Source organism: Platalea leucorodia (genome assembly GCF_965183815.1).
Source record: "Platalea leucorodia genome assembly, chromosome: 11".
In the NCBI taxonomy this organism is placed as follows: domain Eukaryota; kingdom Metazoa; phylum Chordata; class Aves; order Pelecaniformes; family Threskiornithidae; genus Platalea; species Platalea leucorodia.
Window position 1 is genome coordinate 21,211,450 of NC_138833.1, and position 24,986 is coordinate 21,236,435.

At 41.2% G+C, this 24,986-nt stretch overlaps 1 protein-coding gene across 10 annotated transcripts in view; it reads right to left on the reverse strand.

Moving 5' to 3' along the window:
• Window positions 1-24,986, reverse strand: part of EBF1 (EBF transcription factor 1) — a gene marked incomplete at both ends in the record, with an annotated part of 282,086 nt that overhangs the window by 78,824 nt on the left and 178,276 nt on the right. For 6 of the 10 annotated variants that reach the window (XM_082324540.1, XM_082324543.1, XM_082324541.1 and 3 more), the window contains 2 exons: window positions 16,481-16,622; window positions 24,567-24,648. In XM_082324540.1, the coding sequence (XP_082180666.1) occupies window positions 16,481-16,622; window positions 24,567-24,648 (224 nt within the window). The remainder of the gene's footprint in view (window positions 1-16,480; window positions 16,623-24,566; window positions 24,649-24,986) is intronic. The other 4 variants (XM_082324547.1, XM_082324546.1, XM_082324545.1 and 1 more) reach the window with 1 other exon arrangement.

Here is a 24,986-nt window from a genome sequence, read left to right on the forward strand (position 1 = left end):
AATATCTGGAGTTTAATTTAGTTTTCCTTTTTTTTCTTGGGTAAAACCTAATTCCAGGCTAAATATATAAATGAGCCACAGATTAACCCACAGTTTATGGTTCTGATCCTGCAACCTGTTAAATGCTTTCGCCAAACTACCATTTTTCAGAATATCAAGCCAAATCAGTTTCAAGCACTCAAAACCGTGACTTATTGAAGTTGTGATTCAACAAACCACTTAAGTAAGTGCTTAAAAACCCAGCCGAAGAAGTTGCAGAACAAGGAACTAGATTTTTTAAGCTAGTTGGGCAGTGCTCTGTGCAAACCTGCCAAGAACTATGTAACGTATACAGAACCGGGTTTCCCATTTCGAAAAACACTTGGGTTACATGTAGACTACCCCGTGCAGCGCAGAGCTCATCCAACCTGACACGAGAACGAGCAGGGGCAGAGCCGACGTACTCATGCCGATATGCTGATTTCAGGAACCGGGCTGCTACGTCTACTCGGTGTTGCAGGGAGTCAAATGGAGCAGTGACTCAGTGCTAACTCGGGGATTTCTACAGCATTTTTATGTCACCTGGTGTAGCTCTTCCCTCAGGTACCTCATAGCTATTGAAATCACGCGGGGTTTGTGACTCTGGGCAAGGCAGTGCCCAGGAACGGTCTGAGCCGAAATTCCTTTCCTAAGCTAAAGGTGTGCAGCACTTGTTGGGATGCTCAAGGCCTTTTTGATCAACATTTTTAGTTTGGCAAGGTATATGTTTCTCCTTAAAAGGGGAGAAAAACATTATTTCTTCCCTTCTCAAATTATAGATTTACATAGGTGTTATACAGGGGGGAAGGGTTATTCCATTCATCATTGTTTATTGTGGATTTTCCACATGAAGCACTTTAACAGATCAATTTTATCATGGGAGGAGTGGTTTTTTTTTTCAGGACTGAAAATTATCATTTTTCCACAATTTGCCAGTTTGAGAGAACAAACCAAATATTGGGGGGGGCGTTGAGTTGGGCTGTTTTGGTTTGGTGGTTTGGTTTTTTGTGGTTGTTTTTTTTGGTTTTGGGTTTGTTTTGGGTTGGTTTTTTTTTTCGAAAATAATATTCTCATTTCTGAGAAGCAGGAGTTGTCATCGTCTGCTCACCTACTTTGGGTATGGCTGAAAGTGTGAACCCTAAAAAGTTTGTGTGCCCATGCAATGGTACCGTGCCAATCTAGCGTGTGGTGCTGTATCCAGCGCAAGCAACTGAAACCAGCCTGGATGGGAAAAGTCCGCCGGACCAGCCCAAAGGCTTAGTCATAGACACTTCAGGGAAAGGGAATGTGGCAGAGTTTTTACATATTGTACTGGAGCATTAAATCTTCACTCTTAAGCTAAACAATGCGTTTGCTGTTTATCTTAGTAAAGTGATGATCTTCCTGCTTTCCTTTTTCATATCGCAGCCTGCTCCCTCCCTATTCTCTCCTGACAATAAGCAGCTGCTGTGCAGGAAACAGGGTAGCAGAGGTTTCCCTCTCCAGGAGATAACTCACGCAGCTTTATGCAACGCAGGCACGAGGATGTGATGCCCTGCTCCCCCTTCCCAGCTCCCTCCTTTACAGCACCTTGATATTCGGGACTTACCATTTGCAAGCTTTACAGATTACAACACCCCGCCAAAAATGGCAACCTCCTCCTGCTTCTTCATGACGTCTGCACTGGGTAAAATCACCGAACCAAAAATACGCACGCCGTGCGATCCCTCCAGGATGGGGGAAGGGAGAGAAGGTTGCCTTTGTTTCTGTTCTCAAGTAGTGAAATTAAAGGTGCTGGCTGTGATTTTCTGCCTAACATTTTGGATGCTCAGTTCCCATTAATGGGAATTGAAAACGTAAATTACCTGTGATAATATTCCACCTACAATCAATACTTAAGCCAGTGTTTCTCTTTTACCCTTGCGGACGCCTCAGCTAGCAAAGTTACATTTCATGGAGTCCTCTGTGTTTCTGTTTCCTTAATGATTTCCAAAGCTCCCAGTTGTTGATCACTGCCTGAAAAATGATTGCATGGAAAAAGGAGGCAATCCTGAATAATGAGATGTGTTACAGAAAAGTCTGCTGTGTATTTTACTTAAAATATTTCCATAAAAATAATAATTTAGTTATCTCTATAGGGTCGCAAGAAATGCATTTTCATTCATTGTTTTAAACCCTTTCACATCACAGAGGAAGTTCTGGGGTTTTTTTGCTTGTTTGTTTTTTACTTTAGGAGGTACGTCCTGCTTTCCAAAAATTAATAAAACAGTAAGAGTCCTTAGCATCTCACTGCACATCGGTAAAACTTGACCTCCAAAAGAGAGCTCTGTCATGTTTGTTTGGCAAATAATAAATTCCCCAAGAAAAACTCAATGTTGCAAAACCACCTAAAAATTTGGCTAAATTCAATATATAGGTTCAGCCAAAATATTAATATATATATATCAATATGTAATACATATATTATTATTCATGAAAAAATATATGCGCTCTCTCTCTATAAATGTATATATTTTATATATATATATATTTCAAGAAGCCTAACAATTTTATTGTGAAATTTTTTTGACGCACTGTTCTGATTTTTTATTTCAAGGAAATTTCAAGTAGATCTTAAGCTGTAAGTTTTGCATTCATTATTTTTGCCCCAAAGTTGCAAGATTTTCATTTTGAGTCAGCGATGAAGAAACTGTTGCGGGTGGCCTCGGCCAAACATAGCTCTCTGCCTAAACCAAGGCAGCTGCTCAGCTCCAGCACTGGCGTGGTCTCCGTTATCTTGGGCAGCCGGGTTGCACAGGGGATGTACACACACTGAATCAGGAGAAGAAACAGCACATCCAGGAATATCGCATAGGGCCTATCAATCAAATATCGGCAGCGCTTCCAGCTCCACAACTGGGGACAGGTTTGCTCGGACCCAAGCACCAAACCAGTGACTGCTGCAGCGTGCTCTCCTCCCTCGGGGATGCACAGGCGCATTTGGACCCCGAGCAAGACAAATGCTTTACTATGAGCCCCCAAACTGCTGCACCTCAATTTCTTCACTCTTTCCTCTGTCCCGTGGGGTCACTTGCCAAGGCGCAGGAATAGTGTTCCTAAAAGATGGGAAGCCAAAGGCAAGAGCATGCAGGGGACTACGGTGTGATATACGCATGGGATTGCACCGTTTTATCTGAATGTGGACTTGAAAAGCTTTGTTAGTAAAACAGTGAAAAAATCCTATGTGCCTCTCCCGTTTCAATTTCAATGGCTTCCTACTGATTTAACTTCCGCTGATGAAGTTACAGAGCCCCGCTAAGCCAATATGACTATTTTAAAAACAATAAGCATGTCCAGAAAGGAGACTGCATCTGTTTAAGTGCACTAAAGTTTAAAAATAGTTGCACTGATGCAATTTCTGGGTGAGGATGAAGGCAACCTTGCAAATGGAAGCCCAAAATGTGTAATATAAATCAACCCTAAAAGTTTGTCAAAATAAACATCGCTGCATAGTTCACATACCCCAAAACCTACTTAATTTAACTGACTGGTCCTTCACTGCTGCTAAGTAAGCTCCTGAACCAGCAAAGCATTTTATAGGATGGAACCAGTCATTTGCTTAATGTTAACCCTGTGGTTTACTGTTTTGCTGAATCTCAACCTAGCAGAAGGGCAGGTGGGTGCTATTTCCAAATTCATGTTTTGTTTCACCATCACCCTGGTCTTTTATTTTCTACCAGTACCTTAACAGAACTGTAAATCTCTCACAGCAAATCTCTCTAGAGTCAGAACACAGGACTAGATAAGAGCTCCGGAGCCACAGCATCCCATCCCTACAAGGTGTAAAAAGCTCAGCATCAGCGAGCCTTGATGCTCAGACGTACGCTGGTATGTTATGGCCACACTGGCAAGGTTTAGTCAACGATACACAGAAACTATTCTAGATGCAATGTAGAGCTCAATCTGAATCTAAATTCTCACTCCCTCAAACTAAATATTAGTATCAATTAAACTTTTATGGAATCTTTCACTATCGCAAAGAAAAAATGAGAACTCTACCCCCTGAAATCAGTTGAAGCCTCCGCTATATTATATAGCGCAACAATCAGATATTCACCTGAGACGGATTCTACAGCAAACAAAGAATTTATTTCACCCTGACAAAAACAAGAGCCCCAACTAAAATTAATTGTTAGCTGAAGTCTCTTTGTTCAGCAGAATTGAGAAAGTCTGCCCACAACAGAGAGCTCGCAGTAATCGTCTTTCAGAAACAGAACAACCCGCGTAGAAACACAAAGCAGTTGTGGCAGGGACGGGGAGTGCCTGTAATCCAGTTTCTTCAAGGGAAATTCAAGTACCCTAAGAGTTCTTATTCCTTGTCTGATTTCTCTCACAAATCACAGGCTGCTCTCTAATGCAATTTTCTGGAGTCTGAGAATCATAAAGTCAAATATGAACAAGTCTAGTGGAAAATCTGTGACGCTAATCTTGGCCTACGCTGTATTTTTAACAGGCACTGAATTTGTGCGCCGGATTATCCAGATGGCCATACAGGAATCATCCTGATAGGATTAAACCTTTGTGCTGAACTCTGCTCCATCTGTTCTCGGAGGTTTGCCTATCGCTATCAGAATACGAATGTTCAGCCTAGGTCTAGCACCACGACTGAAAGCGCCTGTTTACCACACACACGCACACACATGTATATGTGCACACACATATCCTTGAGTACTTGATTAGTAATGTGAGATGAAGTTAGCCTGAAGTTTACCACTAAAGAAACATACTGGTTTTATTATTCGTTTGAAGAACAAAGTATGCAATATCTAAATTCAAACAAAAAAGCATTGTTGTTGTTGTTCTGGGACTTGTTCAATTCATTAAACCATAATACTGCCATAAATTTATAGATGAAGGCATGACTAAACATAAAGCAGCAAGGCTCTTCATTTTTGAAATCTATTAGTGTATGAGAACGTATGACACAATCGCACTTTGAAGATATCATGGTTAAATATTCCAGATTAAAAACCAGCCAACAACAAAACACATGCGTGCACACAGCGTTGGTAGCTGTTATTTGCAGTTTGATCTAGTCACAGGCCAAGAACAAAAAGTAATAATCAGTCCCAGTAAAAGAAAAGCTTATTCCCATTAATGTTGCTTTCTGCTTTTATTATCTATTAATGACAGTCTTCTGCATTCATTGTTGCAGCCTGCCAGATGCAGCAAAGATCCATATTCATCATGTGCAAAAACTGCGCTCAGGCTGTCTCTGTGACAAGTTACGCAGGGCTGCCAACGGAGAGACCGAGGTCCGATGGATGGCCTCGGGTTCCCAGGCCCTGGGCCAAGGGAAAAGGTAGGGAATCTGGCTCTTCTGTAAGAAAAGCATCCCAGCGATCAGAAGGTTTAACTAAACTGCTCTCCTGGCCAGAAATACACTACAAACTAATGACTACCTGGGACTGGAAGGGTGGAAAATAATAATAATAATGATAATAATAATAATAATAATAATAATAATAATAATAATAATAATAATAATAATAATATATTCAGGAATGCAATATAGTACTCAGCCCATGTTTGTGATGGCAGTGGGACAGCAATGGAGGCGATGAATTGCATTTCAAGCAGAAGCCCCGACTGTGTTGCAAAGACTGAGACCCCCTTGTCTCTCCTGTGCAGTGTCTTTCAGCCTGTTTCCTCCTCTGTTCTTTGTGCTGCTCTGAATGCAGGGTCAAGCACCCCCTCCCAGCCATTTAGGCTTTACTTGCAAAAACACAAGCATAAAAATATATTTATAGTTCATAGTATCTGTCCAGCAATGACACCACATAAAACCAGCACGCTGAAAATCTGAGGAGTGAATACTTTGGCCTCAAGCCTACAAATGCTTAGAGAAGTTGTTCTTTCAATGTGTCTGATAAAGTCATGCTATGTTTTTATTTATTTATTTAGGGCCATATTCAGACCACCTACCTAAGGCACTGCAGCGTGTAAAAAGTCAGGCTCCAGCTCTGGCTGGGTGAGTCAGCCTGCCTAAATTAGGATCCTCTTTCCGCTATGCAACGAGCAGAGATGGGCAGACACCTCTGGAAGCCTGGAGACCTGGGAGTTCCGTGCTGGCTCCTGAAAGTACCAAGGGACCTCGGCAAGACGATATCATAGGTACGAAGCAGCCAGAAGCAATCCCGTAAAAAATATTTGGCAGCTGATATTGAACAGGCACCCGACTCCGGGCTTTCCAGCAGGCACCTCTGCTCCGACTCAAGGCTGAATGAGGAGGCAGCGATCGCCGTCGCCTTTAAGGTCACAATCCCAGGAAGGGGATAGTTTTCCCCAAAGGGCCCCAAATCAGAGTTGTTTTACCTTTCAGTGCCTCAGAGTGCCAAACCTGGCCAGAAACACTTTTTTCCCCTCTCTCCATCTCCTCAAAGAGCCCAGGAAGCTGAGCGATGCTCTCACCTGAATGTACCGCGGCAAAGCGCTGTGACCTCAAACCCCAACCCACAAACTAAAGCTGCAGCTGGAAAGATGAGCAGCGTTGCGGTCAGGCCTGCAATTTACCCCGAGTGCTGGCCTTCCCTCTCAGCATGGATCAGGTAACACCAAACCTATGAATTCCATATGCAAGCCCAGGTTTTCAGCGAACAGCAAGGCGAGCTGTCTGTTCAGTCTCCAACAGCGGGGAGACCTAGCACATCTGCTGCCATTTCACAACCCAAAAGGGACCTCTGCGGGAAACACACTTTACTTTTTCGTGGGATAGATACAGAACCTCTGAGAGAGTTGCTACAAAACCATAATGATATGGTATTAACCAAACATAATTAATTTTGAATTTCCTTATATTCCCATTGCTAACAGACGCTTCAACAGTAGCACAGTAAAAAGCATACAGGTTCCTGCAGCATTTGGGACCAGATTTGTGGAAGCACCCAGCTATCTAGTGGTTCCAGTAAGCACCTAATGGAATTTTCAAAGTACCTGGCAGACAGGCATAGAAATTCTGCAGCCAGAGTTTTAAAAATCCCACTAAACACCTACCTGCAGCTTTAGGCACCTTGGTGCTTTGAGAGTTTGGCTTTACGTCCAAGAAGTTCCAAAAAGATTGCTTTGGGGTACCTACACTTTTGGGTGACCATTTGACTGACAAAAACGGATCAGAAGTTCAGAAAGTCCTAAACATCCACTTCATGAAGAACAGTATCTTGTTAAGCATCTCACAGCGGCCCTTGTACCTTAACTTGCAGGTCTAAACGTTTGAATTACTTTTGAGAAATAAATTTAAACTGCTACATTTCAGACAAGTTTTTCATAAAACGTTATTCTTGATCTTTTTAATAAACTTCCTAACCCTATTCGCTTTGCTCAATGAGGTCATAAACCAGCACTGCTTATTTTACAGTCACTTTCACGCTAAAGATTTGTTTTGTCACAAAGAGAACTATAAATTCATGGAATGAAGGTGGGAAGCAGAAAGGACTAATTGTGACACACAAAGCTTTCTGGTTATGCTCAGCAAACAGTTTGGGCTAAGATTTGAAAAACACTTTATGAAGTTGTACTACTGGCTTTAATGAAAGCACACTTTTTGCAATGCCACGCACTCCTGAAAATCTTGTACTCTGGATTTGGGCCAAACACAAAGCCTGTCTCCCTTCCAATATTAATTATTAGCAGTTTATTTTTATTCTTTACTACTAACATTAATAATTTTCAGATGGCAACCCAGATTAGAGTAACCACTCCAAACATCCCACCCTGGTGGGTTCCATTTTCTGCATCAGTTTCCTGGTTTATGCTATTAACTCATTTCCTCGGATGCGGAGGAGCTTTGTCAAATACTCATTTTGCTGGGGCGACACTTGGCAGGCACCCCGCAATGGGCAGTAAGAGAGAGACCTGAATGCTCACAACGGTCTTCTCTCAGTTCAACGAGAAGATGTGCAGCCTGAAATGCAAAAAATACGGAGTTCACTATTTGTGAAGTTTTCTAATCAGAATATTCTCAATGACAATTTGGTGGAAAATTTTCATCTAAACAACAATTTATTCCTGATTGTTAGCACTCAGCTGATTCACAGCTTTGGACATAGGTGCCATGGGAACAGAGACCCTTCATAATCACCGATAGCTTTGGGGCATTTAAATACTGGGGTGCCTAACATGAAACATTTGGAAGTGTCCAGATACCTGCAAACTGCTGTGAACACTGTTCTTTGATAATCATGACCTTTTACGACATCCAGATGAGTTCTCAAAAAAATCACTACTTCTTGGCCTTCGTTTACAAACCACAATTCACAAAATCCTTTTCCTTTGTACTCTGCCCAAATCAGCAGGGGACTGGAGTGAAAAAAACATCTTTTCCCAACATAAGAACAATAAAGGTATCCTATAATAAAAAAGCTAAGTTAGAGGAATTTGTTCAGAAATAATATTAATCATATTACAATAATGTAACGTTTTGTCATTTGCTGGTGTGCACATTTTGGAAGGCTGGAAAAACACTGCCTGGCAAAACTTCATTGCCATACGGTGCAGTCTCTCTCAAACATTTCTCTAATCCTAATGTCATTCTTCTCCCCTATGATGCCATTGTATTAGTGACATGGTGGCCAGCAAAGCAAATTGAAATGTAATGAATGCTCATTATCTATGAATATTCATTGCCTATTTGAGTGATACCGAATGTTCTCCTGTACTGGTAGCTGTGAAGTTTCTGCCAAACAAGAGTAGCTAAGGTTTTTCTACTTGCATAACTGTACTCCGATTCTTCTGAGGTCTGGAGAGAAACCTCAAACCTGCAGAAAGTGGTTGGTCTAACTCTCCAAATAAGAGTCAACTCTCACGGTGGTTGGAGAATTTCCATCTGAACTTTTCTCCCTTATCTGTTTGCTGTAACAAAACTGGGGTTTTTTTACACAAATCTGTATCGAATTTTAATGACAGTTTTCCCCATGTTTTCTTCTTTTTGCCATTTTGGGAGCACAGTTCTGAAAGCTCCTCTGGGAAACTCACAAAATGTGCTCTATCTTCATCCAGGTACTATTTTTCCATGAACTCATGACATCCTCGTAACAATAGGGGGTAACAACATATCACAGCTTGCCATCATTTAGATATTCTGGGGGAAGGCTGTTTTATTTTTCATTTATTTGAAAAACATAAAGGGCAGCTGCTCATGGGTAGAAACTGCCACACCTTATCTTTTTAAAATCAAGGTGCCTTCCGCTTCCATTGTAGCATTTTTTCCTTTTTCAATTAGATGTGACACTAGATCCCTGATAAGTGACCGTCAAGCAGGAATCCTTTCTAACTGTGGTAACTGGAGTACCCAAACCTGACTTTTCAGGAGGTATTTCCATGGGCATTATGTAACAGCAATCCTTTCTATTAAAGACTAGAATACTTCAGATGGTATCTCTTAAGTCTGCTGTGACATGGCGGCAGCAGTGTTAGCACATATCTGTTATGAAATAATGTTTAAATAATGAAAAAAATCACAAACTCAAACCTCCAACTTCATGAAATACCTACAGCCTAATGGCAGAACTGAAATTCCGGAATCTCCTCACCCAAATCAACCATTAAAAATCCACCTCCCAGAAAACCGTTTAAATCTTGATGTCATTTAGCCTCAGACTAAAAACAAATTTTGAAAGATCAAAATTGCTGCAGCCAGATATTCTAATTTTTTGAGTACCTCTCCTTAATGGCTGACTTATGACCTAGACAAATAGAAACAGAAGATTTTCTGCTTTCTGTTTGACGTGACTGGCTGCGAGAAGGGCAGCTCCACCTACGCACTCACCCCGTTCTTGTGAAATTCTCAGTAATATCCAAATAGGAAGCAGGGGCCTGGGCCTGCAGACAGCTACTCTGCTCTGGTGAAGATTAAATAAAAGACATCGGTATAATTCACTGGGGCATAATTTAGTTAACACAGTTTTGGCTGCCTGAATTGGAGCTGTACGAATCTGAGCTCTGCTGTGTTTACTAACCTGATGGTTCCCAAGATTTTACTCCTGACGGGACACGTTTCCATCCTGACATCCTGCATAGCGCCCACCACAGAACCTCACCCAGCAATTCCCGAGCGAGGAATTACTCAAACCCTTAACCTCTCCCTGACTTGTCGTATACTTTTTAGGTAGATATCACATCCTGACTTAACATTTGCAACCTGCAGAGAACCTGCCACAGCTTTGGCAACTTACTTCAGTGGTCCCCAGAGTTAAAATCTTGTTGAGATCATATTGGAGTCTTTCCCTACAAATTCTCTCAAGTGAAGCACCTTAACTTTCTGGCAATGTTTTCTCTCTTCAGAGGGACAAATGCTCTAGCTCCATCTGTGAACACACACTGGACTAATCCAGTCCTGGTGTGCTCACTTATATTAGAAACATACAGTAAGTCCACAGGGCAGCGAAGAGGTTAATATTATACGCTCGGTGAGGTCAAGCTCCAAGAACACATAACAAGCCATTATGTAAAAAATTGCCTGAATTTATGAGTCACCGCATTTATGAAGGAACCGATATGAAAAAGACAACTTGGCAAAAGTAAAGAAAATGATTTCCAGCTTGAAGTTTTGCAATCCTTCAGTATATCAAGGCTCACTTACTGTTATTGCTATCCATGTTGTGCAATGTTCCGAAAGTCACATTTTTTTCCCTTGTGTATGCATAGAGATGTCCAACAACCCTAGGTATTCTTCCCTCATAGAAAATAAATTAGAAAGCAGACCTAACTCAGAATAACATACAAGATCCCCTCAAGTAGAGTGGTAGAATCCTAATATTTTTTATCAATATTTCCCTTCTAAATAATAAATCAAGCCCACTGCATTTCTCTATATGGAATGATATGGTGCAGAAAAAGCTTGTGTGTTTATATTTCTCACATAATCATGAAAACATTCTTAAGTCAAGCACTAAGATATAACAGGTGCTTCCACCCACAGATGAAATAAGTCAAACATTAAAGTTTCTTTGTTTAAACCTGGCCAGTTTATGAATGCAGTAGTCCCTAACCTCGATTAAGAATCTGAACCTATACCATCTAAGGGTAAAATGTATCAAGTTTTGAAGATGAACCTTTCTCAACTTGCTAATATTTTTCGCTTCAGTCAGTATTCTGTCTTGTATTAACAACTTCATCAACTAGCATGGACACACGTGACAGACACCAAGGGATTCAGGGTTGAAGTGGTTAAAATGGAGCTGATCGGGGCATCCTCTTCGTGACTCCCCACACTGCCAAAAACGGAGTGGTTAATGTTGTGGCAGAGCCACTTACAGCACAAGAACCAGCTCACTAAGACTTCTGAGCATCTTTCAGGAATCATCAACTGGTGTGCCTAGCATATGCGGCTAAATTCAAGGTACACAATGACCTTTCTCAACAATTCTGTTACAGTCAGACTAGATAAGAATGATACTTAAAGGCAGTCAGTCTCAAAGCTTTATTTTAGAGATTATCCTCTCAAAATAGTTTATAAGGTGGAGAAAAAAAACTTTCCTTTTTTATTAACCTAAATAGAAGATATCTAATCAACTAAGACAGAGTCTAGCAATCATTTTTGCTTTCAAATCTGAAGATTTAGTGGAAAATCTGTGAATATGCCTGCTGTGGTGACTGTGGGCTCTCAGATTGCCCAGGATGGGCAGGGTTGGCAAGAAAAGCTCTTTAAATGCCCCATTGCTGATGAGAGGATCTACCTGACGTACCCAGCTGCTGTACAGCAACTACTACTCTTCATTTACTGGAGGAGGTTTTGCACCTGCAAACAGCAAATGGTCTGAATCTCTCATTACTATCATGGACTAAACCAACATCGTAAAAGCTTGACTGTCTCAGGCACCACAACAGAGTGATCAAATAATCCAGCCATGAGCTACCATTTCCAGTATAAGGCAGCCACTAATAATGGTTTTGCTATATAATGACCTATTTTAGATACACACACACAAGAGATTTATGTATATTTCATATTAAACTAATGGCAGGACATTGCTTTAGAAATCATGGTTGTCTCTGCTTCCATCTGCAAATTCTGACAGCATGTCTTATAATTTGTCCCTATTTCTACCCTGCATCTTTCATCTTTTGCTGCTATTGAGCTGACTCAGAACCAAATCGCCAGCAAACCTCACTATCACCTAATTCTTCAGCACTCTTGTATGGAGGAGGAGGAGGAGGAGGAGGAGGAAGGAAAAGAAAAAGAAATAAAACTGTCCCTTTAAAACCCCAAGCATTTAAGCTGCTTGTCAGTCGTTTTCCTGACAAGGCCACTTGAATGTATTCAGGAATATTTGCATAAATGCTCACAGTGAGTTCACCGTGGCAGCTAGCGCTAATGGTACATAAAGTAATTTAGTCACTTCTCTTAGGCATCCTGTCAGGGTGATAAGCACCCCCTCTTTGCCTTGTTGCATATTAGATCATTAGATAATAAAGTGTTAGAGCATGCAAACTGACAGGGTCTCAGGGACTATCATTTTTCGAGGGCATTGCATTCTGCCAGTGAGGAAAAATAATAGAGAAACCGATGCTGCAATTGGCTTTACATTCTTGTAAAGCCATTCAAAGATTTGGGGGAAAAAAGAATTTTTACTTTGCAGCGACATGAGAGTTTTAACTGGAAACTTTGCAGACATCTGCAGCGGTGGACTTCATGCTGGTAAACTTGAAAAGGGTTGTTGCAAACCCTGTCAGAATCCCCCCCTTCCACAAGCTAGTCACTTAAATTGCATTGGAAAGATTTTGCTTTTAAAATTGACACCCTGGGATGAACTACAAGCTGAAATATATTCTACTGGTTGGGGCCTATTGGCTCTTCACTATACATCTTACTATATATGCACAATTTAGAAAGGTCAACCACACCGGCTTTCTGGTTTACCATAAATATAAAACCAGTGAGGATCCAACTATTTGTGAATGAAAAAGTGATAATTATTGAAAACCACAGATTACTGTGGCTTACCCTATTTATACCACACGGAGATGTATGAAATAATTGGCCTCTGCCAGCTATTACTTTTGAAAGATAGATATATTTATTTCAAATATGAGCTTCTTAACCCACTGGTTTCAAGGAGGACGGTGTGTGGATACGAAACCATGATCTAGGTTCCCAGTTATATTCAGAGAGACAAGCTACGAAAAGGAACTTTCATTTTACTGTCTGACAAGCAAGATATAAATAGAGATGTGTTGGATGTCCCAAAAATAATTCAGGCTACCTGCTAATGAGATGGTAAAACCCAAATGTGGAGACACCAGGCTCCCGAGTGGCTCGGAATGTAAAGCTTTCTTTCCAGCTTTTTGGTACCCAGTGTCTCTTCTAGGTGTCACATAAACTGCAGCTCCATGTTTAAGAGCAGTGTGTCGCAACACAACTTTGTAAGGAAAAATAAGCTGGATATTGTCTAACTAAACTAGGGAACCAGCACACCTTCTTGCTACATCCCCTCTCCCCTTTCCCCAGTCCTCACGCAGTCAGGCATTCATCTCTACTGTGATCGGATATTTGTGTTAAAGAGTTAAACATCTAGAAAAGTACACGGGAGTACATTTGGTCAAGGACATATTATAGTTAGATGCCAGCATTTAAAAACGTAATGATCAGAAGTTGCTCACCAGAGCAATAAACCAGAGACAAACTAGCCATGACTACGTTAGCTTCCCATTTCACCATTTACAGACACTGTTCAGGTCAATCTGCCCTCCCCGAGGGAGGCAGAAGAGCTGGAAAGAGGAAAGGCAAACAAACTGTCTCTGCTACTTACACCTGAAGATATTATCCAAGATAAAAATTCAAAAAACTGAAGAAAAAATAATATACATCAGGACTCAAACTAATTTTAAGTAAAAATTAATTTCAGTGGAGGAGACTGTTACCTGTTTTAAAGGGTCTAAGGTTCATGGTGGTTGCCCAAAATTCAATAGCATTAAGCCCAGTTGAGACTTTTCCTATTTTTTTTTCATTCAGTTAATTGATTTAGACATCTAATACCAACATTTAAAACAGTTACTAGATTTTTTTTTTTTTCTCCCCTTTTTTTTCTCTTGGACTCAAACGTGCATAGAATTCCTGGAGAGCTGGATTGAAGGATTTAGGCGAAAAAGAAAGGCTCCATCAAGCCTTTGGGAAGAGTGCAATTTTGCAGTGTGGAGGTTGCTATTCAAAAGTAAGAATTTATTAGCGGTTGCTTTATGAGGTTGCTTGAGAGGTGCCTGAGAAAGCAGATTAGAAAAATCACCTTTCCCACAAAATGTACACATGGAGATATTTTGCAGCTGTTGACTTTTAATGTTAGCACGGTAAGTAGGGTTTGTGTAGATATGTAAGCAGAGCATTATCTTTTTTTGTTTCTTTTTGCTCACAGAATCCCTCAGGTAGTAGGAGTGGGAACAACAGCTGTGGTAAAATGGGATGCTATTACACCACGCATGCGAATAAGAACATTTACGTATGAGACAGTAAGTATGGCCTTGACCAAAAGCATGCACTGAGAAGACTGCAGTGGGGAGAAAAAAAAAGAAAATATGGCATCTAGTTTAGCAGGAATATAAGTAATAAATAGGAGTGTCTTTTTGAAAGACCAGACTTAATGGAAAGATTACAAAGTTGAACAGAGAGAAGTTTCCTTTTGTAATGTTCTGCCTTCTGCTAATTAATAAAGACAGAGTTCGTACATTCCTTACAAAAATTCAGCAAAAATTCAGCAAAAATTATGACTGTGGTTTGTTTATTAAATTAGGTTGTTGGCAGGATGAAAAAAAATTCTATAACATGAATTATGGCTGAAAATGGCTCATAGCCTACATAAAAAGTTAGAGCTAAATAAATACAGATGTAAGTTATGTTTATATAATGAGAAACGCTGCTGAGCTAAGAATTTTAGGTTAGTAAGTGTGAACTACAGACCCGATTCTGCAAACACTTATCAATACCCTCAACTTTACTGACACAAGAAGCCTCATTGATCCCAACAGGACCATATGTGCGCATAATCTTAAATATATGCATAAGTGCTTGCAGGACTGATGCCTGAAAGCATAAACAGAATAGAAAGCTATTTCCACAGGAATCCACTGAGTAGTAGAAACCCACACATTTGCCCATTTCTCCGTATTAATAATTTCTTTTAACATATCTAGCTAACATTTTTCTGAGTGGCATTCACTTTCCCAGAGAAAATTTTATCTGGTTTCTTCAAACTCTTTGGAAAAAATCTATTTAATTATTCATCAGCTCCTTAGCAAATATTTGTGAAACAAACCAGCATAAAGGACTGGTGCCTTCTACACTCAACTACTTCAATGGAAGCTGAGGGTACACATCTCTTAGAGGGAGCGAGCACCTATTGAATTTCGGATTACGAACAGCTTTAAAGACAAAGAGCTTTTCTACCAAGCTGGAACAGGGAGAGGGGAGTGAAATGCCCTCTGTTTTTGTTTTGTTTTTCAGTAGTAGTCATCAACTTTGAGGACAAAGAGCAAAACAAAACATTAATCAAATCCAGATTTTTCAAAGTACATTGGCACTCAACAACTCCCATTTTAAGCACCTACAGTCACCAGCAGATGTTCTCTTCCAGGACCAGCTGATCTTACGGAAAAGATGACTGTCCCCCAGGCTGCTTCCAGCCACGTGCCCCCATCCCACCCTTGCTGGGCTTTACTGTCCGTTCAGAAAAGCCAGACAAAGTGCCTTGCACCATTTCTCCTTCAATCATTTCAGCAAAATAAGCTAGATTGTCAAAGAGTTATTATTTAAACGGTTTAACTCAAATTAACGTCTTCAGACTGAAGAAGACTAGGGAGCAATCAGATAACCATCTTAGCTGGCATGTCCATGGTGGAGAATAGCCTGCAGCAGGGAGGAGAGACAAGCAGCTGTGGCACGCAGGGAAGAGCAGCTTCCTCAGCTGGCACAGCTGGAGCCAGAAGAGAACATTTGTCCATGGCTTGAGTAAGCAGATGGATTTCCAAAAGGGGTCTGCTTTCATTTAGGGAAATTCAAAGGAACAGCTGAATCTCCTAGAGAGCTCAGCACTCTACAGATAGAAGAAATCCAATCCAAAATTTGGGTGCTGAGCACTTCAGAAAATATGCAACATCCTTTAGATGCACAGTCAAAAACCAAGGCAATTTGGAAAAGATCAGACTCCAACCTTGGGTGCTGAATAGATGCAACCAACCAAAAAAAAAAAAAATAATCACACTTCACTGACACGCAGGACAGACTCTGCACCCACACACAGGACAGACTCTGCACCCATGTTTGCCTACTGGTTTGTTATTTCACTACATTTAGTGCTGACCTACTTGAAAAATTCCCCCTTTGGTCTGGAGGCCAGTCTCTTTAAAATATCCCGGTATAAACTGTTACAGGACAATTTGAATTCAGTAGCCAGAGACACAAACCAAATAAATCCACATTTAAAGTAGCAATGCCAACCAATGAAAATGATATGCCTACCATGTTCCAGATAAGAAGGCGTACCTTCCGAGGGATCGAGTCTTCGAGCTCTCCGCCCGTGCTTGGAATTGTTGTGCACAAACATATTGTCCGACACTGCCAACACATGGCCATCAACATTGACTGTTGTAGACACCACAACCTGCAAGCACAAGAGCAAAATGGAGGAAAATTTGGATGTATACGTATGTTTTTTAAGAAGCACAGAGTGTAATAAACTCAGTTAAATAAATAACAGCTGGGAGCTGTAGAAAATTGCATAGCTATTTCGCATAATAACTGGTGCTTATGCTGTACAAATCTAACAAGAGACGCTATTGATGAGTGGGTCTTTGGCATCACAAGCTTTTGATGCAGTTTTAAGTTAAATTGCAGAGTTTGTAGCTGCATGGCAGACGGCACACTGTTAACCATCATTTTAACAAGAAGATCTTTATTAAGTATTTTTTCCCCTATATACAAGGGCAGCTGTGTTTCACCCTAAATTATCCTTCAGTTTCCATGCTGAAGTAGATAGAGCTGTTGACATTGCAAATGAGAATCGATTCAGAATAAAAGAAAACAAAAGTGTATTTTGTGAAGTTGCAATGAGAGTTGTTGCATGCCTCCCCCCACCCTTCCCTACTGCTCTCCCCTCAGTACAGCCACTACAGGTTGTTGAACTTGCCCAGATTTCTCCCGAGCTCTATCTCAAGGAGTATGTATAGGTATGTTTGTGTACACACACACACTTGACAGTGGGGTCTTGATCTGGAGAACACAACCCTATTCATCCAGCGTTAGAATTATTTGTATTTCTCAACTTATCTCAATGTCAACACCTGGGATTCGGTTTGAGGCGAGGGGAGGGAGACAGAGGAGCACTGCCCTGGAGGCAGGATCCGACACTTCTGCTCCCCAGAACAGCCCGGGGCTGGAGAGGAGCCAACCCAGCAGGGGCAAATGGGTAAGTGCTGGGTCCAGACTAGAAGACCCAACTGTTCAGAGGTGTCCAGAGGGACCTCTCAACCTTGAGGCTCAGCAGGCACCACCTGGAAATCCCTGTTCAAGCTGAGGGCACCTGAGCCACAAACCATGGTGGAGGAAAGCGGGGAGATGCACGGGACGAGTCCCTGGCAGAGCCGGGAGCTCATGACACCGGGTCTCCTCCCACCCCATTCAGACCAAGCGACCTCATAGCCTCCCCGGCTTTCATTCAGCCATCCCCTCCCACAGCCTTCTCCCAACAAACTACGGCATTCCCAGGGTTTTACCCCAGCCAAAGATTTGGCCTTCAGCTGGCTGCTGGTTTGCCAGGAGCACGCGTCGCCTTCGAGAACTTCGACTAAAACAATAAGAAGAAATGACCTACACTTCTCCTTACATTAAACAGGGAAAGGGATTAAAAACTGAAACCCACAGAGATATGTTTATTCATGCGACCTCTTACAACCAAATATAATAATTGTCTGTTAATTGCAGTTTCAGCTCCCACCTCATGCTTCGACATGTGAAACAGCAATCAGCAGCTCCTGTTTAATCCACCTATTATGTTGACTAATTAACTTTGCTCGACAGTTTATTTCTTCCTCCATTATCAGCCCCTGTCAGCCGCAAGCACACTGCCGCAAAGGGGGACCTCAGCCCTTTTGATTGATCACCGATAGATTGACATGCAGATTAATTTAATTAGAATCACCTCACTTGAGAAATGAAAGACAATGGCAAGGGGGCTAATAGATCTGCTCTTATAATGAGGCAAGCCTCCAGAGCCACGGCAGAGGATTTCTGATTTATTTTGCTGAATTCCCCAGTCGCTCTGAAAGGCTCTCGCTTTAATTGTTCTTGGTTTTGAGAGGCTTTAGCCTCTGAAGAGGTGAAATGCTTTACAAGGATTGGCAAACATTGCTTCAACTCTCTCAGGAAGCTGCTGCCTCTCAAAGTTGGTCAAATGGGGACACTTAAAGGATCGCTTACAACAATTCAATTTCATCACTTGAATTGGATCTAAAAAAAAAAGTAAAAAAAAAAAAAAAAATTCCACCTATTTCTGACCACCGATTAAAATGCTCAAAAATAGAAAGTAAGCAACACTGCTAAATTCCCCATAGCTAATCCCGAAGTCTTTGTCTTTAAAAAGGGGAATATAAAAGAGAATAGTTTACATCTAAAGGATCCTAAAACTGTCCCTCAGAATGGCATTCCAGGCAATAGATTTCTGTGCATGTTTTAAGTGAAAGATATTAAAAACACAGAATAAATGATTCAAGAGCTCTTACAGATGGAAATTTGGGAAAAAGAAAGCACCAAACACTGTAGGTAAGTTTTTCTGAAATCAAACTAAGGGGAAAAAAACCCCAAGCCCTATATATAAAATTCCAAAAGGGATTTCAAAAAGTAATTTATCCATTGCATTCCTGAGGGATAGAATAAAGTTTATGATATTTTCAATAAAATATGATCTTATAGTAAGTGGCTCAGGGTTTGCAATCTTATTTGTGCACTTGCAACCATTGTAAATTCTTTGCAACTGGGATTTTGAGCCAAATCCTTAGCTGGCATTGCCTGTCACAGCTCCATGATTTACGCCAGCTCCTTCTCTTTTTCTACGGGTCTGCTTAGATGCATATGAAAATTAACACTATTACAATTAATAACAATGGCTACAACATAAAATATTTTCCCCAATCCTAAAAGCATATAGGTACACACAGATTTCCCACTGAAGCTATTCAGTCCTGTGCTGAAACCCAAACTTTTGAACATTTCTAGAAATAGGATTCCAGAAAAATAACAGGTCAAGAGTAATAATAGCAAGTTAGGTCTCAAACCTGTGAAAAAAGTATATATAAGTATCTGCCTTTATACACACACACCTTTCCAGGGAAGAACTCAAGGAAACAATCGTAGTGAGGTCAGTTTTGTGTAAGTAAATCTGCATTTAATTTCCCCCCCTCGGGTTTCTGAAACTGTTGATGCACCATATTTTGAATTACTTAACGGTGTCTTCCTACCTACCTCCTGAACAGAGAGTTTGATTTACTACGAAGAGACCACACTGGTGTGGTTCTTCAGTGTCGTTAGCAGAAGAAACTATAAAAGGAATCCCCAAGAGAAACTGTTTCCAGTCTCAGGAAATGCAGAAAAAAAAAAAGTGGTTACTTTATGTATCTGTATGAAAAAAATGATTATTCACAGTGCACCTGTAAGAAGCAGCACATGCTTACCCCTTAATTCTTTAAATGCAAAACCTCATTAATACAGGAATACCGAACATTCACTGCACTAACAAAATATTAATGCCCCTAATTATTAACAGAGGAAAAATGCACCTTGAACATTGTGCGCCACAGTTACAGACTTGGATCGCTACGGAGCACTTAGTTACTTACAAGTTCTACTCGTATTTTTTAATCTAAAAAAATACTACACTCTCCTCATTTTGATTTTGAAACAACTGGGATATGTTCAAGTTAAAGCACACGCTAAAACTACTTTGTGGAGAAATCATAAAATTAGGGGGAGGGGAGAGCCAAAGTATATGTGGAACGGGCACGGAGGCATCCTAAAACACAGACCATGGCAAGAGGGAAAGGCACACTACAGTTTAATAAATGATTAATGAGGTGCTGACACATTAATGTAAGCACAGGGACAACCAGGCCTGCCAAATCTCAAACCTTTCCAAATTTTGTCAACAAAACACAGTTTTAATTTGGGACAGGCAAACATGGAAAATGATTTTGAGCTTTAGCTTTAGCCCTTCATAGATTTTGAATTTAAATCCTGTATCAACACCAGGGGAGACAGAGGTATGAAAGAAACACATCAGTTTACAACTTTCTTCAATGAAGTTGGCACTATCAACTGCATTAACATATCATGGCTCTGTGAATTATTCTGCCTGCCATTAAATAGTTCAGCTTGTGAATTCTTTGGAGCTTAGTTTAAAAAAATAATATATATATATATTTTCAGAGACCAGGAGCCTGGAGATCAAGCTATTTATCCACGTTTAGCACTTGGCCTGTTTATTTGTTATAGTACCTCACCTAATATATCAAAATTAAGCATTACATGACTCCTCATTTTTAACCACAGCCCATTAAGCTTTGCTAACTGATTAAGACATAGCATGTTCCTTGTGCTTTTAATTTTCTCCGATGTATGGTGAGGGATCTGATATTTTTGTGATGTCCCCAACATTCAGTGGCAAAGGCAGAGAAAATCTGATTGAGATGATTTCCAGGTTTGAAGTGTGTCATTAGTGTGTTAAACCTGTAACTCCTGTGTTCGCTGCTCTTTGAAAGCTACGCAGAAATGACTTGAGCAACATCTTTATTTTCATCACCACTTGGTGACCTCTTCCTACAATGTGTTGACTTCTTTAGTCTGGTAACTAAAAATCACTCTTGATTTAACAAGACACTTAAAAAGGTGCCTAACTTAAAGCCCATAAGTGCAATACATTCAGTGATTTTGCTCACATGCTCAAGGACAGGCCGGGCGCTTAATTACCTTGTTGAATTGGGCCACAGCTCTCACTGCTATTTTCAGCTTTTTTTTTTTTTTTTTTTTTTGCCTTCTCTGGGGATGGAGCCTTGCATGTCCAAATTCCATTATCTGGGATTCATGAGGCATCATCTCTGTCTCTTATGCAAATTTGCAATAAGACACAAGTGGCTTCAATTCAAACATGAGTGGCAGCGTCCCATGGAGGCAAACTAGCAGCCTAGCCGAGGAAGAGGTTGTGGTAACAGAATCAAACAGCATGGCAATTTCTAAGTGAGTTTCAAGGTTTTCATAATAAACGAATGTTCGGGGTTTTATGCAGTGACTCAGTCTGAAAAGTTTCCTCTAAATTAAAACTTGACATGTGTCAGTTTGCAAGCAGTTCTGCTAAAACAAGAACAACAAGATAACTAGGGCACCTGGGTTTCATTAATTACAATAACATACAAAACTGTTTAGGTTGTATGAATGAGTTTTTAGTGCTGAAAAAGAAAATCTGAGCAGAGTTCACCCGTGATACCATCTACTCAGTGTTATTATTATTACCACTAATTGGGGCAGTACAGCCCATCCCACCAAGACTGATGACTTATTGTGATGAAGAATGCAATACCAGACTGCCCATCTGCTCCATGGGGTTTCTGGAATAAAAAGGCGAGGCTGGACAAAGGTGACAATATGTGATCTCACCAAATGTTGTGTGCAATTGGGCTGATGAAACACACAGAGATGAAATGATTTTCTTAAGGACAAGCAGGGAGTCTGTAGCACAGTTGAACACTCAACTGTCTTGAGTCCCTGCATAGTACTTGACTTCTCTCTGTCTCCTTCTGCTAATAGAGACACAACTAACACAGCCAGGGCCAGCGCTGCTCTGGCACACACTTTTGCTGGCACTTGACACCACTCCAGTTGTCACATGCCTGGACACCTCAGACATGCAGAGAAATATATTTCCTTCCAGGCCCACAACTGCTTTTATGTTAGGCTTATCCCACTACTACGCTTCCACGCAAGGTTCAGGATAAAACTTCCTAATTCATTTCTATATGTGAATCTGAATGAAGTTTCACACACAGGTCGCCTGAATCCACACATACTCTGCCTCCTCCCTGTACTTTCTTAACATCTCTTATCCCATATGATAATCAGACAATTTTCTGCTGCAGCAAAAAAAACCCCAAAACTACTAAGAAAGGAAATTTTCCGCAGGGCCGGACCTTAGATAGGGCAAGACTTGTGTCCCTGGCCCTTCCCTGTTTCTCCCACCAAAACCATAATCTGCATTCTAGTAACTCCTAGCAACTTTTGGGGACTGACGTATGAGAGATCACAGCCAAAAGATGGACAAATCTCTGGGCAGCTTAACAGTCCAGCACAGATTGGGGAATGAAGTAAAGGAAGGGAAAGTCTCTATTTTTTTTGTGTGTAAGAAGAGTATGCTACTATTTTAAAAGTATCTGGAAATACCTTTCTCTCATGGTTTTTAACCAGAACTTTGACATAACTATTAGAGACCTTGTAAGTCACTGGCAATATTTCAAAGGTAGCCGATAGCAAACCCTCCACTGACTTCACAGGGGCCCAGATTTCATTTAGTTCCTATACGACGTTGTCTCAAACATCTAGGTGCATCATATCACTGAGAAACTATGTGTATGCTTGGTCCTTTTCACCCTAAGAAATGATAAATGAAGCCTGGACTCGGTAGAGTCCGGCTGTTTTATTTTAAAAGAAGTCTATTGCTAAAAGAGCAACAAGTTCAAAATTAAAACAAAAAGAAAAGAAAAGAAACAAAAGCAGCTATTGTAAAACAATAAGCCTGGGCACTTAACAGAATGCTGCAAGCTTCAGTATCACCCTGTATTATAGTATGAGCGGTTCGCTCGGCTGAAAGTGATTAATTTCTTGAAAATGCTAAGGTCACACTAATTGACATGACCTGCGTAATTAAGCAGTCTCTGTTTACACACGGAAAGCTCAACTGCTGTGAAGCTGGGTTTGTATGACAGAATGTCTTTACAAGTCAAGAGATCAACAACCTTTCCTATGTCCTACCTACTCGCCGACACAGGCTCCTGATTGCTGTTCTGAGGGAACACGCAAAGGCATTACCATATGAAAATCAGCCTCGAGCCTGGACGAGCACAAACCCAGCAGAGTGTACATGTTGTGAAGCAAGCTCTGACAGGCCCCAGGGGTGACTGCTTGGCCTAAATCCCTGTGCTGGTGAGAGTCCTTTTTCCACTTTCTCCTTCAGTGATAATGCCCTCTTGAATCTCAGGAGAAACGTGACGGCGGGAGGAGTCTGGGGTGAGGAGCCGAGGGCTCTGCCGTGCTAATGCTAGCTTTTATACTGATTAATTTAATCCCTGTGGCCACATCTCCTCACTTCTGCACTTCTACGCTCAGAGGGGCAAATAACACCCTTCTGCCTTCTAGCATTGTTGCAATTAAGCAGTTCAACAAAAGACATATGTTCTACATATAAATAAAATTTCCATTTACATAGCATTTAGCACTTTTATTTAAGTGCGACAATGCTGGAAAAGAAGCAAACAAGGTCCTGAGCTACTGCAGAAAGCAGCGGTCTTTTGGAGTTGTCTTCCTCCAGAGACCCATGTAGCCTATGGGACAAATCTCCTATTTCTTCCTCAGAACCTAGAGGCAAATCCCCACTGACAGACTCCATCATGTTTTCTCCCTGGGCCATATACGCTCCTCCCATCAAAAGAGAAGGTCCTTTGGCTCTCTACCCCATATTTTTATTCAGCACGTACTCAGGTAAAGCATTATTGGCATAGTCAAAGGACCAAGACTTCAATAAAGGGGCTGGAGCAACTATTTCTCAGCATTGCCACCACGCCACTCTGCTGCCAGCACTGGGGAAGGCAAGTGCAGACCATCTTCCCAAGGGACAGGGCTGTACTTAATCCCAAAGGTAGTTGTGGATGTAGGTGTAGCATAAAAAAAAAAGTCCTTGGCCATCTGAAGCTGTGTTGATGCTACAGTTCCCAAGCCCCATTGCCACATGCTGCAACAGCAGGGAAATACCAGCCCAAAACATCCCAAGAAGGATACACCCAATGGTAGTTTTTTTTCCAGGTGCTGACTACAGGGATGGACCTTCATCTCGCTGATGCACATTTATGAGTCTTTAACACTGCTGAAGAATAACTGCTGAAATGTAGCCATGAGCCTGCTTTTATTAATTGCTCTTATACCCCCCTCTGCCCCTTCCAATAAACATGGTGCTCACTTAGTGTTTACATGGACGCAAATAGCTCCCCAAGCAGAAGGGAATATCTTGGAGCGGGGTAGCCCCATAACTTAAAACAACAGTGAGGTCATTTTGATTTTTCCTTTTATGCTCTCACTTCCCATGGAGATGACATTATCTTCAAGAGTTCTCTTGTCCAGAGCAAGAAAACCCAACTATTTCCTGCCAATTCTGCTGTGATAAGAAGTCCTCAGGCAATATTCTGTGACCTTATGTTTTTAGCATCTTCCAGTGAATTACTAGGTTAGCTTGGGTCAAAGTACTTCTGTCCCTAACAGCTGCTGATTTTTAACGGAGGAAGCGTGTCCGACTGACCTGGAATCGACGCATATCTCGAGGGTTTCCTGCATTTTTTAGGCAATTTTGGTTACATTTGAGGAAAAATTTCAAGAAGAACCTGCAGAGAAAGAGAAACAGACATTAACGTCTTATAAACAGTGCGTAGTAGTACTATGTAACGTCTGCACATTTGGTCCAACAAAGCCTTATTTACGTTAGTATTCCCAACTCAGACAAATCATCCCACTGACCATCCAAAGAGGGAGCAGAGCTGGCACGGGCCCCAATCCAGCAAAATGTGTAAGCATGTCCTAAGCATTTAAGCATTAACTTAATAGATCTGTTGTGTCAGATCCATTAAAGTCTGCAGAGTCAGTCCCTCTACCACGCTAAACGGCCAGCCTCGCCGTGCCATCCACAGCAGCCAGGAAGTAAGAGACACGTATTTCAGCACAG